Source organism: Opisthocomus hoazin, chromosome 2, assembly GCF_030867145.1.
Source record: "Opisthocomus hoazin isolate bOpiHoa1 chromosome 2, bOpiHoa1.hap1, whole genome shotgun sequence".
NCBI lineage: Eukaryota > Metazoa > Chordata > Aves > Opisthocomiformes > Opisthocomidae > Opisthocomus > Opisthocomus hoazin.
In genome coordinates, this window is record NC_134415.1 from 49874048 (window position 1) to 49887749 (window position 13702).

At 40.8% G+C, this 13702-nt stretch overlaps 2 protein-coding genes across 5 annotated transcripts in view; one reads left to right on the forward strand and one right to left on the reverse strand.

The window, feature by feature from the left end:
- Nucleotides 1–243: 243 nt before the first annotated feature.
- Nucleotides 244–7004, reverse strand: PEX13 (peroxisomal biogenesis factor 13). Of its 2 annotated transcripts, none has more exons than XM_075413559.1 (4): nt 6882–7004; nt 4075–4772; nt 3498–3623; nt 244–2951 (listed from the first exon to the last, which is right to left on the reverse strand). In XM_075413559.1, exons 1-4 carry the CDS (start codon nt 6953–6955, stop codon nt 2656–2658), a joined length of 1194 nt encoding a protein of 397 aa, XP_075269674.1. In that variant the 5' UTR covers nt 6956–7004; the 3' UTR covers nt 244–2655. The 2 variants fall into 2 exon arrangements, with proteins under 2 accessions (XP_075269674.1, XP_075269675.1); XM_075413560.1 differs by lacking the exon at nt 6882–7004 and adding an exon at nt 6002–6864.
- A 123-nt stretch (nt 7005–7127) lies between these two features.
- PUS10 (pseudouridine synthase 10) overlaps nt 7128–13702 on the forward strand; it is a 41008-nt gene continuing 34433 nt past the window's right edge. For 2 of the 3 annotated variants that reach the window (XR_012763133.1, XM_075413556.1), the window contains exons 1-4: nt 7128–7422; nt 9241–9377; nt 10984–11250; nt 12884–12970. Coding sequence is in view for 2 of the 3 variants with exons in the window: in XM_075413556.1 (XP_075269671.1) it covers nt 9252–9377; nt 10984–11250; nt 12884–12970 (480 nt within the window). In the remaining variant the exon portion in view is untranslated. The remainder of the gene's footprint in view (nt 7423–9240; nt 9378–10983; nt 11251–12883; nt 12971–13702) is intronic. The other variant, XM_075413557.1, reaches the window with a different exon arrangement.

Consider the following 13702-nt stretch of genomic DNA (forward strand, 5'->3'; position numbering starts at 1 on the left):
TTTCTGATCTCCCCTTCTATATACTCCTGTTGCAGCCACACCTGCTCCTTTTAATCTTCTCACCTTGCTAAAGTTGTGCAAGTCTTGAGCAGCCTGTCAACCAATCGGCATTCATTTAGATGTTTTTTCTGTAGCCTGACATATGGGCAGAAACATAGACAATGAAATCATAAGACTCACTTTTTTCCTGATGCTAGTTTCTGCATTAAAAACAAAAATAAATCAAAATCTTAAAGCACAGCATATATTTTACTTCAGTGAATTTTAATACCCTTCTGCAATCAGTACAATTGAGTTAAATAACTTCCACCTCCTCAGAGCCTTCTTTTCCCATTAATCACAAAATTGAGAAGATCAAAATTCTTAAGATTTAGCAGATATCGTTATGACAATTACCAGTTGGCAGACTAAGTCAAACTACTATAAAGACAAGTCAGTGAAGTTATTAATAACCTATCTTCCTACTAAAAGAACTTTTTTCAAAATAGTATGACTAGAAAGTGAAATTAAACTCTTCTTTCTAAAAATTAGTAAGATTTAAAGATTCTAACAAACATCCTGGTACTGTCTTCCCAACATGTTCTGAGCAGGAAAACAGAAGTCTATTTGAACAGATATGCTACAAAAACTTTTGGGTTTATGTATTAATTTATTTAAAGACCATTCCTCTGACTGAAATCTTCCACTGACAGGAGAGGCTGCAGTCCGTTAATTGAAACTAACAACAGTAAATTAACTGCCTCCATGAACACACACTGTAAGTAGAACTGTGCGCTTGATTACCACCCCCGCACCCCTTTTCCCTCTCTGTATTTTATATTTCAGGATTATTTGCTATTTTTATTTCAGCAACAGATGTCATTTCCAAACATAATTCTCTTCAACGTGCTGGTATATAGGGAAATGTCTCAAGAACGTGTTCCGTTTTAAACCTGGGAAACTTGAAGCTAGGTTTACTATTTGCCCTTTAGCTACTCTTTCCTTTTCCTCTGCACTTGATGATCTAACAATCTAGTGAAAATGATTCTTCGTACCATCTCCCAATACCTGAGCCCAACCACTTAAATTCTGGCTGCCATTATCAACAACAGGCATCTAGAGATTACTTTAAAATCCAAGGTTCCAGCATAATATGCATCTTTGCAGCCACTCTACCTCAATAAAACTGTGCTCACTTCATTTTTTTTTTGTCAGAGTTTTTTTGTGGTGAATAGAATTCTAAGAACTCAAGGCCAGCAAATGTAATTAAAGTATGAATACTGAAAGCTTTGCTAACACATAATGGGTGTTGAAGATCTCTGTAGAAACAGTCAAACTGAAACTACTGATCAATTAAGCAAAGGTGTGTGCCGTGCTTTCACTAACACTTTTGAGTACCTTTACAATAAAAAAAAAAACTAGTTTAATGATCAAGACAAGCTTTAGTCATTTTGTCCATTGCTCTAACCTTCAGAAGCTCAACATGTTATACATATCTATTACAAGGAAAAAAGTTTTAATTATCTTTGCTTCATTAAAAAAACAAACAGTATTTCTATACAGAATTCTCAAACACCAATATGAAGAAAATACTAAATACTTTGAACAGTCTTAATGTTTTTATGGCTTTTGATAGACCAGAGCTCTCAAATTTTCTGGGCAGAGGCACAATTTACCACCTGAAAGGCAGCATAAAGAGCTAACTCCACGACCTTAGCTAACCAACACAAATAAGCAAGAAATGTCACTTTTTCTTTGCCACTCAAATGATATTAAACTTCCCCCAATCCAATGTTTTCCTACGGCGCTAAAAGGCAGTATAGGTATTTTGACATTCACATAAGACCAAAAAAGAACAGAAATAAGTTGAGATGCTGATGGCAGTTGATAGACTACTGATAGGTGGTTTAACAAGCTACAACACAAAATGGCTAGGAGTGATGCAAAGTTATTTTACTAGTTAATAGCCATGGAAAGCGCCTGACTGCAGTATACCCTTTATACTAATGTTCTTTTAATAAACAAAAGAGAACTGGTTATAACTACTGCTGAAGCCTCCCTGCCCCTTGTAAACTGTATTTCTCCCTCCTTTCTCGCAAGTTCCTTTTTTGTCTTTACGACAGAAGCCCTACTTCTTATGAAAAGCACGCAACTTCTAACTATTCTATTGTCACCTAAACCTCCTGCAATTCTCCCTCCTTTCAGAGGAAAACAATGCACTATTATTTTATGGTCCTTAGCACCCAGTTTTGGAGGACATCTTACAGAAATCTTTCTTCCCTTTGCACATCTATAGAAGAGGCCTCTTGTCAAGCTAATATTCCAATGAAGACCGGATGTTGATCTCCAAATTTCACCAACAGTTTTTCTCCTTAACAAGAATAGTCCAGGAGTCCCCAGTCTTTTCTTTTGTTTGTTTGCTGTGTTATAAATGACCCAATCCTCCTCGTCTCAAGATCTTAGAGCTGCTGCCAGGTGGTTGGGTAGTCACTAATGTACAGCCTTAGATGAGTCAAAAATAAATACTTCAAATTTGAGCAACCATTTCTCCATCCCTTCCCCAGTCAGTAGCAGCAATAACTGGTACAGACCCATCAGTGTTCCACTACAATACAGATTTTCAAGATAAGTTTTATCAATAAAGCACAGTTCAGCTGCTTTGTTGATCGAAGTGCATTAGAGTTCCTGTTTCTCTCCACTAACCACAGTGGAGTCAGACGCAACAGGAACTTTATTAATTCCAGCAAAAACAGAATCAAAAGCAGCTTCCTGCTCCTCTAAAGTCACAGTAGCAATGGATCCTCTAACAGATGTGCTGGTAAAGGCTGGCCGTTGCTCTGTAATCCCTTCCAGGTCCACTGTTTTCCTACCTCTTCTTTTGCCCAGGATTTTGATGTAATTAGCTGGCACAAGTCCTGTTGTTCGGCCGTCATAACTAGCCAAAAGCCAACCACGGATTTTGGGTTGTTGTTCTGTAGAAGAAAATTCAAATGCATCAAGTTACAAAACAATTCAAAATATATTGCAGTTGAGGCACAAATACACCAGAAGGTAGATGACAACAGCTCACCATGCAGAGAAAATAACTGTGTGTAAAAGATGAATAGAAATTATGTCACAAAATAAACGACTAGGAACTGCATTGGTGAGGTGAGCTGAGCTGAAGACTACTGTGAAGTGCAAGATGTTCTGAAATCGAAGACACCACCGTACTGCAGATGCCTAGGGATTTTCACAATTCTGCGGCACATGTGAGAAAAAGATAACCACACGGGTAACCACAAAGCACTCCCTGAGTAAGTTTACGCTGTATCGTATCTTAGTGAAATTGAACAAAACTACTCAGTAAGTTTTACTACAATGCAAGTAATAACTTACAGGCAAAAAAAAAAAAAAAATTGGTGTGGATGAAGAGTTTGGTCAAATAAGGTGGGGTTTTTTTGTTTTCATTTTCAGATTCTAACAACATTACTTACTTCACATGTGATTAGCAAATAAATAAAAAATTAGAAGTTTACCTTTGGGTGCTAATTTCAGCATGTCACCAGCACGGAAAGAAATTTCTTCTTCTGAGAGAGCACTGAAGTCATATTCTGCTCTTCCAACTACATGATCATCTTCTCCACTCACCCAGTTACTAGACACTGTTTCCACAAAGAAATTAAAAGTTTATCTGCTTTGAATTATGAAGTTTGGTGGCGTAGAGCGTTGGAAAAAAGGAAAATGAAGAAAACACTAACTTCCTTGCTAAAACTTTTCCAATAGAGAACTGCCAGGAGTAACAAACAAAGCATGATTTGCTGAGTCAATCCAACCAATACTTTCTCCCCGCCCAAACTGCCACATCTAATAGACAGGAAACCGAAACAGAAAGGAGCCATGATTTTGGAATCACACACTTACCATGAAACTGCATCCTAACTCAGCAACTGGATACTTAAACAGGCTGTTACTTGTATCACGTGCCTAAAATCCAGTATTGTGCCCCAGCATCTATTAACTTCTATTACTGTAGTATACGATTAATTGCTATCCATGTGATAACAAAATGAACAATATATGCTGCACTTCTCTCGTGCTGCAGAGCATCTTTACCTGTTTCTTCGTCACTGTATGTAGAAAGCATTTTCCAAATCAGATAAGGACCTCCCACTATAACAGCAAAGAATAAGAAAATAGGCCAGGATTTTGCAGAGTTAGCCACCTTATCTTCAAGGCCAACGTGAGCTACTGTCCCCTCACTTTCAGCCCACAAATCTTCATTCTCAGAGCTCTTCTGCAGACCCAGTAATCGTTGCAGTCGTTGGTATAGGTATCTTATAGTTCTCACTAAAGCAAAAGCTGAAAACACCTTTGTGAAGTGTACTTTGAGGCGGGAGAAGTGATTGGCTACATCCAACACAGCTCTGAAACTGTTGTACACAGCTGAAAAAGTAGCATCCATCATCATGCTGACTGAGGCAAACGCATGCACAATACTTTCAATGGACTGAAATGCACCTCTGCTGCTCTCTTCAGCCTGCTGAACAAACCTGCTGGGGGGAATGTCATCTGTACGAAAGCGGTTATAACCCAAACCACCATATCCGTAACTGTAAGGACTATAGCTTCCATAAAAAGAGGTTCCATATGAACCATAGCCTGGAGAAAAAGAACTACTATATGCTGGCCTGAAAGTGCTCAGACTGCTGCTTCCGGTTTGCTGAGATGGTCTTGGCAAAATAGGTGGAGGTATTCGTGCAACTGTGGGTTGTCCAGGCCTGGTCAGCAGGTTGCCACCCAAGTCAGCAGACCTAAACAAATTCAGACAAGAAAGATCAGCACTCAAAATAAGCTTGTAATTTCATTTCCCCAGAGTTAATGGCTAACCGTATAAATAGGACAGTGTGTTTCAGTAGCGCCAGGATGGGGAACCTGGTAGCCCAACACTCAGTACATTGCACAATGTTTGTGCAAAGTAAAAAATCTAGTCAGGAAATACAGGTCTTTCAGGGGAAAAAAAAAAACTCAAAACATGATGTATTTAGTGTAAATATGGAACCGCAGCATATCTGAAATGTACACATGGAAAAACTTTCTGTCTATTTATTGTATTGACTAACAAAGCATGAAATGCTACATCTAGATGCATCAAACCTGATGCTGTAACACCTGGGTCATTCTGCTGCACACAAAGGCCTCTCATATGCACTATCAGTAATATTTATGAACTTTGCAATATGAAAGATTTATTTCCAATACTTGTTTTCAGCTCTTCTATACAATGAACCAATGGTACAACAGGAAGGAAGTCTGAGAGCTCCTTTGAATCCGCCCTTAGAGAAAAGGGTGGTGTGACCTAATTGAGAATCCAAGGAATTATACAACAACATATGCAAGGGTTCTGGGTCCCCCAATCTCCCACTCTCCCCAAACTATCTAACTACCTTTATGTAGCACGCTTAGGGATAGGCTCTATTACTGTTAATAGCTGGCAGAAAGAGGTATTACGAGTCAATTATTTGTTTTTAATTTAGAGAACTTCTATTCCTTCACATGCCCAAAAGTTTAGGTCATTTTATCTATGCCCTTTGAAATGAGACTCTGCAAGTACCAGACTGGTATTTGAGTACTGTCAAGCAGCTGTCCAACTTTTGCAGTTTCATTAAAAGCTAATCACATATCATCCTAAAAGTCACACATTTTGATCATTTCCTATATTTACTGCCTCATCCCATTACTTCCCACTTCGGCAGTCCATTAAATTCACACAAAAAAATAGAAGAACAACAGTCAAGTTTGAATTGCTATGGAGCTGCTTCTTTCTGCCCTACTTTCAATGTGAAGCATGCTTGCTATATTATTTCTGTATAAGGTAGGGAACAACTTCGTCTCAGCAAAACTTACAGGTTTCCACAGCAAAGAACAATATTTATCTTTACTCTGTTTGGTTTTCCCATCATAGACTTTAACTCTCTTAGGAGTTAAAAACAGAAGCAAAAACTAAGCTATTATCACAGAAAACAGAGGTACTGTAACTTACTCAGTCATACGGCACCTCTCCGCGATACGCTTTTAAAGCTGCTTGAAGCAATTGACAATGAGCTAGATAACGCCACCAGGAAAACTTAACATCAAATTTCTTGCTCAGCAAGCTTCAGCTTGCAGTGAAAGCAGAAAAGTTTCTGTTGAACGTTTAGTCTTGGGCTAATCTTTTGCTCAGTTTCAGCTTACTCAACTTGCAGTCGCGAGCACCAAATGAAAACCAAGACTGATCTTCAGCTGCCAAGCTTTCCTTCATTTCTAATAGAAACAAAGGAGCTTACAAACACTGTCTCGGTGAGCAGATTGGATTTTCTGGAAAAGCTCAGATTCCCGGGTGAGCACACCTGAGAGACTGATGCATGAATCTTTTCCAGTTCCTGCGGACACCACCACACCGCTTCTCCCGTTCTGCGGAGGCACACACACACAGCTATATAATCCCCAGGAAAGGATACCCCACACTCTCTCCACTCTTAGCAACAAGTACAGCTTTACCTTCACAATATTAAATATGTAACTTTCTACAGACACAGGTAGGGTTTTTGAGGGCAGTAGCTTTCGGGAGCCTCCCACCCCCTTCTCCTCACCGAGAAGGGGAATCCACCAGAGACACCTCCCAGCACACGACCCCTCAACAAAGCAGGGCACAACGGCCCAAAACCACCCCAGCAGGCAACCCATGCCCCCGGGTGACCTAAACCGACAAACCCCCTGCCGCTCTCCTCAGCCACTAGCTCGCGGAGGTACTGCCCGGTTGGGCCCGACCTTTGAGCTCGCCTCAGGGTAGAAGGCCAAGGCAGGACGCCCGAGGAGGGGAGGCGTAGCCGCCCTGAGGGGGTGAACGCTCTACCCGGCCGCGGGCCGGCGCACGCACTCACTGGAAGGCCGGCGCCACCGTGCCCGCCAGCCGCCGGTTCTCCCAGGGCTTGGGAGGCGGCAGCTGCGACGCCATCTCCGCCTCACTGCGAGCCCCACTCGGCCCCCGGCCCGGCCCGGCCCAGCCCAGCCCAGCCAGGCCCACCGCGCTCCTCCGCCCGCCCACCGGCAGACGCGACGCGGGAGCACCGAGCTATTCACCACCCGCCGTTCCGGCAGGGCCTCCCGCCGCGCCGGCCCATCGATGCGCTCTGCCTCGCCTCTGCGCAAGCCTGTGCTGGCTCCGCTGGCCGCCCGGGAAGGAGGGGCGAGGCCGCGCGTGGAGTGGGGGTTGCTGTGAGGTGATCGCTGCTCTGTGGGGAACGGAGCGGGGTGGGGTGGCGGAGGCGAAGGCGGTCGCCGCCGCCGCCCAGAGCTCATCTGCGGCTCCTACGGCCTCCTACGGCAGGGGGGCCTCGTGCTTGAGCGGTCCCCATTCTCCCCTCGGCTCAGGCGCCTCAGCGTGGGGGGCTGTAACGGTTCTAACCGCCGGGGCGCGCGCTGGTGTGTGTATACGCAACGTGGTGGGTTATGGGGCTCCCTCACCGAAACCGGAGGTGTCCGGGCCGGGAGCGGGGGTGCTGAGCTGGCCGCTCAGCGCTCGCCTTGTCGCGATCGCGATCTGCTGGTGTCGCGGGGGCCGCGGCGTGGCTGCGCCGTTGGGCGGCCGCGGGAGGCGCGTCGCACTCCGTCCTGTCCCCTCCCGGGTGGCGGCGGGGGAAGCGGTGACTGCCGTCCCCGCCGGGCTGCGGCCGTGCAGCGCCTGAGTTCGGTTCAGATTTCTTAAGGAGCTTCTCGGTGGTTTTCTGCTTAAATCTCTGGGTTCCGGCGGTCGTCGCGCGAAACATTGTTGTGGCAAGTGTTGAAGTCTCACAAAGCTGAATCGAGCTAACATACCTAAAAGTATGTTGGTTTGTTTTCTTTTTAAAAACAGGTTTGATGTTTTCTAGATAGTCCTTGGTTTTTGCAGCTCACCATAAAGAATCCAAATCCGGGAGAAACTAAATTGATTGAACGAATAACTTTTCCTGTGCTGTGAAGGTTTTCCATGGCTGAGATATTTCTGTGTGAGGTACTCCTGAGTAGGACAGTACATCAGAGGGTAACAGATTGTGGCTGGCATGGAGAACACCAATATATCTTGCCTCTGCACCGCCTCTTGCAATACAAAAAATAGGGGGTTATCAAATGTGGCTTAGAGGAGCTAAGCCCAAAACAAAATCAGGTGGTTCATCTGTCAGTAGGTACTGTGGAATTCCTTGCCAAAGAATGTAGAGGCAGAAGAATTTCAAAGAGGTGCTGGGGAAGGACTGGAGGAGAGATCTGTTAAGGATTACCAACAGGCAAACCACACCAGGTCAAAGGAATCCTCCAAACCAGAAATAAATGGAAGCAGAGAGCACTTGGCAGAGGGATATGCCTTGCACACCTGTATCTTCCTGTGGCATCTGTTTATCCGTGCTTTGGGTGGCAGTAGACTAATTGAACCTTTGGTCTGAGCAACTGTGGTTATTCTTATGTGCCTCCTAAACTTTGCTAGATATCCAGTAAGGGTGAGCACCTCACGGGGAATCTCTCTTTTTCCATTTTTTTCTAAAAACGCAGGAACTTAAGTTTGCTGAGAGTTCTATCCCATTATTAAATTTCAGCCAAGTAAATGAGTCTGTTCTCAAATTCTGGGCAGAGAGAGTGTCAGGAAAACAAATTAGCCATAATCTTTTAGGAAAAAAAGCATTATGAGATCTCTCACAAGAACGGTAGTCCTATATTTGAGATGGGAAATAAGAAATCTCAAAAAATTGAAGGGGCTAATGGATAGAAAAGACTTCATTTGCCTTTAAGGCTTTGTGTGAAAAAAGGAGATGGCTTCTGTTTTTTGTTTTATTCCGGTGTGATTTTAATGGTGATTCTGTAGTTGCTACAATTTTAGAAGGAATTTCCATTTTACATTTGGCTTAATATGTCTTAGCTCCACTGGCCTTCTCCATTCAGTAAAGAATAACATGTCACATAATGCACTTTATCAAAGATAAAACTCTGGGGAAAAGGTCACCATAGCTTTGTCAGAACTCTTGACTTCAGATTTTTCTAGGAAGTACGGAAGCTTTCCCTAAGTCAGTTGTCTTTTTGGGTTGGTCTTCCAATTCTGTTGTGCCTTTGATTTAGGACCAATGTATCCTAAACTTTTCTAGAGGACAAAAAAAAAAATCCAAGGATTCTAAATATGGTGCAGTTAAGAGAATCCTTTTATTGTTGAATTGCTACATTGTGTTTCTTCTAAGTTGTTTTTTTTTGTTTTTTTGTTTTCTTTTTAAATTTTAGAATTATCCAGCATGTCTTCACTAACAGAAAAGGACAGACCAATTGTTCAGCTGTTACTGAACACTGGTACTTGCCCACGATGTATTTTGAGGTTCTGCTCCGTGGGATCACAGACACTTTATAGACGTTCATACAAGGTTTGTTCTTTGTATTCCTAATTAGAATGTGTCAACATATGAATGAAGTGTTTTTCCACTACCTTGGAGGAGAAGGTGATTGTATTCTTGGGCTCTTTGCCTGAGAGGAAAACACTTTGCAGAATGAAGTATGAAAAATGACTGCTGCTACACTGTGCAATTTTGAGAAATTACAAGGATCATAGAATATGTCAGTTGTTGTGGATTAAATGTTAACTTTAACTGTGAAAGTTGCTATGTATTTCCTGAAGACACCAGAACACAGGGCATGTTAGCTTCTGCACAGCTCTATCACTTTTGAAGCAGAGCAGCTATGACTTCCATCTGTTCTCTTTCCTTGAATATTGTAAGTAGTAATGGAGCTGTGGGCAATGCAGCTGATGCAGAGGAGGAACCATCTATGCTCCAAACGTTTTTGCCTCTATGCTCCAAATGTTTTTGCCTTATACTTCCTTCTTCTTTCAGTAGAATTGGTAGGGGGTTGTAACTGAAGAATTGCGGAGCACAAGTTAAGGATAAATCTTCCTTTTTCAATCAGTCAAACACAGTGTTGTCAGGCATCCTTTTTAGCTGACCTTAGTGCTGAAATTCAGTGTTCTTCAAATTTTCCTAGCTGTGCATTGTCATTCTTGCCTTTGTTCTTGTATTTGATACTCCTCAACTTGGTTTTGACTATTTGCTCCTCCTCCATATTGGTTCTTTGAGACCTCTCTCATTGTGTGGGCCAAATAAACATGACCATTTACCTGGTATAATCCCTTTCCTTTATGCTTGTGTCTTCTGGTGTCTGTCTTAATTCAGGTCAAGTTTAGACACTCCAGAATTCATTTTTAGAATCTTCAGAATTCAGTTTTAACATCTTTCTCCCTTTTCCATTTTCTGTTAATCATTTGAGAAGTGTTCATTCTGTATGCCATTTTTTATTCTTTCGCACCTCTACCTAATTTTTCTGAGTTGCAACAACACAGTAACTGCTGTCTTTGTTACTGAAGACCTTTTTATAAATCTTTATTTTTGGAACTGTGTCTTCCCTCTATCTCTTATCCTTCCTAAAATTCAGAGACATGCAGGTAGTTGTTCTCTTTCCTCACCAGCACATCCTTTATTTTTTGTAGGCTTCTCTCTTTATATGAAGGTCTTCCTCTATGTATTTAATTTCACCCTCACCTCTATCTGCTCTCATTTTCTTCTCGTACACTACTAGCCAACTCTCTTCCTAATCTGGGCTAATGAAGTTGGAGGAATTAAATAATATAATCTAAATGACGAAAGGGCAATAAACATATATTTTCATTGAATAGCGATGGGGCCAAAGATAAATGCATTGTTGCAAGTCAGATCTGTAAAATGTTTTCACTCTTCTTGGATGATAAAGAAGTCTCTTTGGCAAAATTCAGTTCCTCTGGATAACATTTTGACAGAAACACAGCTTGGAGCTTTTTAATTCTGTGGATGTCTTTTGGTATGAATTCCAAGTTACTAATCACATATACTAAGGCTAAACTGGAATGGTTAGTACTGCCTTTTAGAATTGTGATTGTGCTTGTTACAGCATTGGAGAAAAGAGGAAAAAACAACAACAGTATGATTCCTCTTTTTGTGTCAGGATTTGATGAAGGATTTGAAAGAATTTCTGAAAAATAATCAGGAACAAGAAGATACAGTTTTTTTTGACATAGTTGATCCACCTTGTAAGAGAATCAGACTTGAACACACAGAAGAAGGGCCTGATGATCTGAACCACGATAGAGGACTCCAGCAGCTTTCTTCAGTTAATGCTGAAAATACTGCAATGGAGAACTCAACTGTGAAGGTTTGCAATGTGTGTTTGGGAATTCTTCAGGAGCTGTGCGAGGCTGACTTTGTTAAAAAGGTAAATAATGAGTATTAACATTATGTGTACTTGGATTGGCGCTTGTGTATGTTGGGGCCCACAGTATAGACCTGGTGATTTAAACCACCACACAGTTAAACAATTCAGAGAAGAATTGAGAGAAAGATACTGGAAAAAATTTGAAACATTTATCTGTTTTGAATATTTGAAATGTAGATGGCGCCATTCAACTACGTATAGCTTCTTTGACAGTGGTTGCATACCTCCTATGCAGCTGGGAAATAAAATTTGTCAGGGTGACCATAATGTGACTTTTTAAAAAAAAAGCAGTGCGGGTGCAATGGAATGACTGCTAGGAACACATTTTCCCAAGAAAATGACTTGGATACACAGTTACATGAATTTAGGAGATAACCTGAGGTTCAGCTGCTTAGATTACAAGGAAAACCTCACTGTAAATGGTGACCTCTCTTCCCTTTTGCTATGTGAAGGGAAAATAAGGAGGCATCACACGCTGTGCTTTTCAGCTTGAACATGTTCCTAATATGGCATGAGTCTGTCTTTACCATGTAGTACTATTTAGAAAGCCGCAGCAGAAGAAAATGTGTTGGTGATATGACAGACAGTAGGTAATTGAGAAGATATGAGCTAGGAGAGAATGTGGGCATGATGAGTGTTGCAAACATCATCTCTGAGCGATATAATTGCATATGTGACAAACAAATATCAGCTAGAAAAATCCCATTTGTGTTTGAGATGTTTAATAGAGTTTTAATAGAAAAGAATTGTCTAATAGCATGAATATATCTAAAAATGGGACTAAACAGATAGCATAGTATATAGTTTCTGTTGTTACAGTGCATGATGTTTCTTTTTTGTTTCCGTTGGCAGAGTATATATATTTTTATGGAATCCACTTTTAAGACTTGTTTCAGAGTTAGTCTCTTGAGTAGCAATGGAAAATCTGACAGCATTTGTTAAGGCACCACAAAACCTGATTATTTTATAAGGAAATTTCGTTGTCTGAGATGTTGATTTCACCCTGAAAGCTCACAGTTAGTCTTTGTTAACATTCACTAAAATCACTGACATTTTGGCTTCTTTTCCATGTGTGTTTAAGCTTACGTCCACTAGAGACGTCTAGCCATCCGCTCTCGCTAGCCTACTTCAGAATGTTTGATGCATGTTTGGGGTCTTACTTTATTTCCAGTGACAAACATGATTTTTTACAATGAAGAGTTATTAATACTGTAGATACCAGTTTGCTCCTGTCTTATCCCAGGACCTTAAACATTGTTATTGTTGTAGAATTGTATCAGTGCCATGAAGAAAAGCATTTTGAGACAGCTGTTCTAGCCTTTGGTCACTGTGGTGTAATTTGTTGCAAAGATTTCAGGGTATAGCTGGTCTTAGCCTTAAAATAGTGAGTTTTGTTGTTTCATAATGCCACAGCAATAAGGATACAGTTTATTAGCATCTCCTTTTATTTTTTTAACAAAAAAAGAAGCTTGTATTTCAAGTTGTTAGGATTACTCTGGTTTGTATGTTTGGCATCTATCTGAATGTGTATTAACATGGATTTACAGTGATTACACTAGAATAAAGAATATCTTAAAAGATTATCAACTCAGTTCCATTGCTGTGGTTTAATATTAAAATTCTTCTCTTACAGGTATGCCAAAAGGTTAATTCTGCTGACTACCAGTTCATGAGTTTTGTATTTTCTGTGTCGCTGCCCGCACAGCTGTCTGTTAGGGAGGTGAGTGTTTACAGATATTTCTTCATAACTTAAATGCATGTTAAAGAAAGTAACTGTGGAATGTACAAGCTGGAGGTGGTTTGATTTTTAATTGCTGTTGTTTAAAAAAAATCCAAAACACATGCTAGAAGTGAAGTCTGCTCTCTCCTTCCTTGTTAGTGAGTATTATTTAGATTAATAAAGTGTCTGAGTCACTTCAGTTTTCAGTTAGCCCAGGAGTTACTTTACATCTGAAAATCTAAAAGGAATTTCTTTAAACCCTCACTGTATTGTTCCCTTTGGTACAGATGCCAGCTCTGCTTTGTAGATCTTCTTGGAGAAGGAGCTGCACAGCTGGTGCCTTTCTTGAAATTAATTGTAATTGGTAGTGCAGAATACAAATGAAGGAATTTGAAGATGAACTGTAACTGTTCAGCATTTTAAATTATGTGAAAATATACGTTTTAATAGTCACCTGTCTTGGGCATTGTTGAAAGTCTAGATTTGTAAAACTACAGTTCATAGCAGTTGTAAAACTGCTGATTTTGATGGCAATTTTAATCAAACTTGATTTGTTTACATTTCAGTCATTTAATTACAGAGGATAATGGTAATATGGAGGAGTGTGTAACCCTGGTATTTTTTTTTTTAATTGAGGGAGAATACTAAGCATAGTATAACTTGATTAATAAAGCAACATTTTTTGCTTAATTGTGAAATATTTTACGGTGTTCCCCTGCTTCCTGATATAAA